Below are 6,000 nucleotides of genomic sequence, written 5' to 3'. Positions count from 1 at the left end.
ACTTCCCAAGTTATGGGATTAAAGGTGTGCACCAACATGTGTGGATCAACCAAGGATTTTTAAAAAACCTATTGTTCTTCTAAATAGCTGTACTATAACAAAACCTTATATTATGGAAGTCACAACACCATTTTGCATTCTACCAAGAAAGGCCTGTATTGACACTGTTTCTATAAGACAAAACTTCAGGAAATGCTATATAGCAAAATGGAGCATTACTCTTTAGAAACAAAAATAGTAAAATTAAGCATTTTTTTACTCATCTGGCCCATTTTAGTGCAGTTTCAGCGCTAGCTCGAAGATGCATCCACGGGTTCTCAGAACCACAGAGGGCAGCCTCTGTTTTCTTATATTTGCATGGTAAATGATGCAGGCCCTGCCCAACTCCTCCATCACCCCTGTCTGATGGTGGCTCTTAACCACAGTTCCTGCTGCCTGTGGCTCTTCAAGTGTGGCTTCATGCCTTCTGCATTAAGAGAGAACATGGCCAAGAAAGCTTCATGCCAGGACACTTGCAGCTCCATGGCCCTGTGATTAGCTCCATCATCAGAGCATCATCCTTTAATCCTCTCATGTTCCACAGCAGATCTTAAACTAGGCCTCATATAATCTGTATGTTCCATTTCTATTTTTCCCCTACTCTGTACTATATAAAAGAGCAGGGTCATCATAGATATTATTTATCAATAACAGGACACTGTTCTCAGTGCAGTGACCACATGGGGAGAAATCTCTTCATTTGCAAAATCTTTATTTATGACTATGTTAGTACACTACCTCTTCTAGTGCCTATTTGCAAAGATAGTTGCCTGTTTTTAGGCAAATTATGTATATATTCATAATCATAAGTTCAAGTTTAGCCTGGGCACCTAAAAACAATAAAAAGATTTTTATTTGTCAAAATGAATAATATGATTATTTCTGGATGTCTAAAAATTAAATCAGGAAAGCCACACTAATGCCATAAAATAAATCACTTTAATAATTAACATACATAAATAGTTTATGTTGGAGACAGTAAAGTCAAATCAACTCTGTATAACAACAAATTTACAAAATTTAAAAAATATATTCATCTTCTAACATCTAAATAATGGTAAAATATGATGGCTGTAATTTTTCTGAATGAGTTTCCTCTTATATTTTATGAACAAAAATTTTACAGTAACTTATGGTATTACATAACTTAGTAACCTTAAAGAATTGAAATAAAATTCTAACGTAGAACCTAAAAATAAAATAATTAAAATCACTTGTGTAACTCTTTTGAGAAATAAATTAGGCACTTTATATTGAAATTCTTGTTCTATCAAAGTGTTTGGGACGTAGTTACATTCATTTCTGGCAATGTTCAGACACTATCTGCCGTTTCTTTAAGCAGGATAAGATGAGATACAAGCTGTCCACGAAGAGAAGCAGCTTTTTCTCAGAGAACAGGAGACTGCAATACAAAATAGAATTAGCTTAAAAGCCCAAGTTTCATGTGATACATACTATTTTTTTTTTTATTTAGAAGTACAGCTTTTAGACCTTTGAGAGGATACAACCTCTGACGGCATCAAAAGTCATCTTTTTATCATGTTACCCTGTAATTACCCTGCACTCAAGTACACGGTGGGTCACAGTTCCTCTCGTGATTCAAGGGATTCAAAGCATTCTGTTTGGTCAACTCACTCATGATTCATCACGGTTTACACAGACTAGGGATAAATAAATAACTGTGTCCTCCTCCCTGTGTGGCCTGCAGAAGCATAGCCTTTGGCACACAGGAGGGTAGTTTTGTCCATGTGGTAGCCAGGTACCAGAAGTCTCTGGCACAGAGCAATGTGAAAACAAGCCCGAGGCGGTTGGCCGAGGTATTTCTGAGCCAATTTCTTTGAATTACCTAGAAACCAGGCAGTCTAAGTTTAACCAAGGCAGAAAGTTTTGCATTTAGCCAGTGGCAACACTTGGGTGGCATTTTATTGAGGAGTGAGCTGCCAACTGCTTCCTCATCCTTGCCTTACTTTTTTTCTTTTGCATTTTCTTAGCCTTGGTTTTGTTTGACTTCTTTTTCTTGTTTTCCTCTTTATACCACGGACCCCAGACTCCTCCGTTGAGCCTAGGGTTGCTTCTGGGATCCTTCGGGGGGTACCTGACAGGCACGGCAGTCTTGTTGAATTGTGACAGTCTCCGCAGCAGCTTCTTCACGATGCCTGGATACCTGCTGGATAGGTCCACCCTCTCATACGGATCAGCCGTGATGTTGAAAAGCCAGATACTCTTGCCAGTTGACAAGGTAATCCTTTCATTGTGCCACCGGTTTGGGCCCAGATTGCTGAAAGCCTGAGGGGGGACCCAGTCACTGTAGCCAGGATTGCCTGTGAGCAGTTTCCAGTGTTGTACCCGGATGGCCGACTGGATTGCAGTGTTCCAGATCCCATAGCCTGCTGCCCAGGAGCCATTTTTCGCCTTGGTGTAAATGGGGTCAATGTTGTGCAAAATATCCACTCGGGGTGAACGAAGACCTTCGCTTATGGTCTCCCAGATATCGTATCCATCTAGCTGAATGTCTTCATCAATCTGTCCTTCAGCCAGTGAAATCAAGGTTGGGTACCAATCGGTGATGTGCACAAGTTCCTTACATACCGTTCCCTTGTTTTTTAGAAGTGGGCTATGCACAAAGCCAACTGCCCGGATGCCTCCTTCCCAATATGTTCCTTTGCTGCCTCTGAGTGGCCAGTTACTTCCTCCTGCTGTGGGCTGCCCACCATTATCTGAGGAGTAAATGATAATGCTATTGTTATAGAAACCATACCTCTTTAGGGCCAGGGTCACATTGTGGATTGCTTCATCCAAGCAGGAGAGCATGGCTGCGTACCTCCTCCTGTTTATGTTGATAATGGATCTGTAGTGTTCAAAGTACCTGCCAGGGGCTTGAAGTGGTGAGTGGACAGCTTGGTAAGCCACATATAAAAATAGAGGTTTTGTGGGATCATGGGTGGCTAAGATTTGCTGCACTCTCTGCGTGTACATCTGTGTTGAATAGATGCCATTGTCATAGTCCCAAGCTGCATTGTCGTTTTCGTACAAGTCATAGCCACACACCCCAGGACTGTCACATTTGTAGTGTGTATAATAATCACCACTTCCCAAAAGAGAGCCAAAAAAGGTATCAAATCCTCTCTTGGTGGGCATGCAGTCTTTTCTGTAAAATCCCAAGTGCCACTTCCCAACCATATGGGTTGAATAGCCGACCTCCTTTAGCTTCTGAGGTAGGGTTGCATTGTCCAGAGGTAGACAGTTGGGTTGGGTAGGTCTAATGATAGAATGCTGAAGTCCCGTGTGTATCTGATACCTTTGAGGAAAGAGTAAACATTTTGTCAAGGCAGGATAAAAGAGACATTCTTCATACAAATGATTCTTAAGTTAAATAAAGTTTCTGTCAAGATCAACTCAACCCTAAATTAAATATAATCAATTGAGTAGCTCTATTCTATTTCCAAAGTTTTAAGTGGCTTCATGTTTAACAGTTGAAGAGAATTTTCAATACTTAGGAAAGTAAGATTTACCCCTTATCTCAAAGTCTTTCAAAAATCCTTATAAAATTTAATTAAAATAAATGTAGTGTTTTAATTACATGACAGAGTGCTACTAATATAGAGAATAATTCACAGAATTAGAGCATTCACACTAGCTTCTGAATCATATCCTGAGATTATGTATCTCAAACTAACACCAGTGTTCTAGAACACAGGCAGAAATAAGCAAAAATCCCTGGGGTAGCTTGTCAACCAATATTTCACGCTTCATTCCCCAACCCATTGGATCTCTGTGAAAAAGGAAATGGTTTCTGATGCAGAAACCAAACTCAGTGTCTATAGCTAGAGCAGGAGGTTGTTCTTCTAGTTCCACAGGAAGTAAGAGCACTTCTGTTTGCCAGTGTCTCCCTTCCCCAACCCCCTTCCTCCACCCCATCCCTCAGTAAATTGCTTAGAATGTAGTCTAGGAAAGCAGAGTGACCTTTCTATACTGTATTAAAATGACAAGGAAGCTAATTTCCAGCATTTTCCCTAGACATTTTCCCAAGGGATTACCCCCAGAACCAGTTATTATCATATTAAACATATGGGGTTACTGTGAGTCCACTTGCACCTGTTAATTGATGATACTTGAAAACAGAATTGACTGCAGTTATTGGCTATGTTCAAAATAACTTTTAAAATAGAACACAAACACAAAGGCTATTAAAAAATTTAGGTCAAAAATGAAGGTATTCTTGGACTCAACTAAATTGCAAAAAAGAAAAGTAAGAGAGAAAGCCCAAGCTTGGGCTAGTTCCTTCGCAAGAATTTTATTTCAGTTCTTTAAGGTTACTAAGCACTGTAATACCATAAGTTGCTGTGACATTATGCTTGCTTATAAAACATAATAGGAAACTCACTCAGAAAAATTACGGCCATCATTTTTTTGCCATTATTTGAAAGAAGATGTAAGAAGATGATTATATTTTTAAATTTTTGTAAATTTGTTGTTGTACAGAGCTGATTTGAGTTTATTAATTTTCAAAATAAATTATATATATATATATATATTAGTTATTAAAGTTATTTATTTTATGACTCAGTAAATAAAATGAAGACCTGAGTTTAGAACCTCAGAACACACAAAGGAAAAAAAAGATAATCATGGTGGCCTATATATGTAACCTAGCACTGGTGGGGACAGGCAGATCTCTGGAGCTAGCTGGTGAGAAGTTTGGCTGAATCACGGAGCTACACAAATATGTACACACATAGACCTAGTAGAACACACACACACACACATCCCATAAAATGCTCCCCAAAGCAACAATTGTCCACAGTGATGTCATATGTACTTTGGTGTGTTTCAATGCTTAGTAGGCAGTGCGATGCAAGCGTGAGTTCCTGAGTGTTAAATGCATATGGGTGCTGATGAGGGAGTAGGGCCGGTGCTGACCTCATCTCACTCTGCCAAGCTGCATTTGCATCTGCCGGTCACTCCATTTAGCATTAGCAGTCAGCATTTCACATCAACCTCAGTTGTGGGAACTGAAAATGGAGAAACTCCTAAAGACATTTCACAATTCAGAGGGTGTTATCATTGTTCTTGATAATTTTGGTCTCGCTGAGGATCCATAACTATCCTATGTCAGATCACTAGTTTTGTACATAAAAAATTGAGAAAGGCCTACCAATGTAAACTTGAAAAGAATTGAAAGGAACAAAGCATGTATTTGTAAAATTTTACCAATAATTCACAGGACTATGTTATTAATTAAATAATTATCATACATACACCATATATTGATCTGAATGCATATTTAATTCCTTAAAAGGTTAAAGATTTCAAGCCTTTGTAATTAAATTGATTATTTCTCATCAAGGGGTAGAAACAAAGGAAATGATGCTTATAAAAATGTTTGTGGAGGGGAGAGAGGTAAAAAGAGAGGAGGAGAGAGGAGAGAAGAGAGAAGAGAGAAAACTGAAGATGGGGAAGATGTTAGCAGATAAATGACAGTCCAGAGTCAGTAGTAAACCAAGAGGCATCTGCTTCATTCAGAAGATGGGGAAGAGTTGGCAGATAAATCAGAGTCCAGAGTCACTATGGAGTTAAGAAGTTTCTGCTTCTCCAAAAATAGAAAGGTTTCTGTATTGGGAAAATTTGAACCAATAACAGAAAGCTTTGCCAATAACTCATAAGGAATGAGAGAGTTTTCAGGTCATTTTCTCCATCAGTAGTTCTGAGGCTCAGACTACAGGAAAGAGTTAGGAGCAGAATGCGGGACCCTGATTAAGTAGGCAGGTGTTGGAATCTGACGTACCTGGGTTTGGATTTCCACAGTTATCTATGAAATTGGGAGGATTCTTTAACCCTCTGATCTTCAGTTTCCTCATCAGAGAAATTAGGGTGATAGTATATGTTGGGATGTTTGGATCCCAAAAAAGAAGCACAGAGTCTAGGGTGGGGAGGACAGTTAGAAAATGGCAGTTGTCACTA

General features: G+C 39.1%; 1 protein-coding gene across 1 annotated transcript in view; it reads right to left on the bottom strand.

The window, feature by feature from the left end:
- Positions 1 to 961: 961 nt before the first annotated feature.
- The window catches only part of Arsj (arylsulfatase J), a 76,523-nt gene continuing 71,484 nt past the window's right edge, over positions 962 to 6,000 (bottom strand). Inside the window, exon 2 of the mRNA NM_173451.3 lies at positions 962 to 3,337. Coding sequence (NP_775627.1) covers positions 1,933 to 3,337 — 1,405 coding nt within the window. The 3' untranslated portion in view covers positions 962 to 1,932. The remainder of the gene's footprint in view (positions 3,338 to 6,000) is intronic.

The sequence above is a fragment of the Mus musculus genome, chromosome 3 (assembly GCF_000001635.26).
Source record: "Mus musculus strain C57BL/6J chromosome 3, GRCm38.p6 C57BL/6J".
Lineage (NCBI taxonomy): Eukaryota > Metazoa > Chordata > Mammalia > Rodentia > Muridae > Mus > Mus musculus.
Note: the sequence above shows the minus strand (reverse complement) of the source record. Positions and strands in the feature narration are given on the sequence as shown.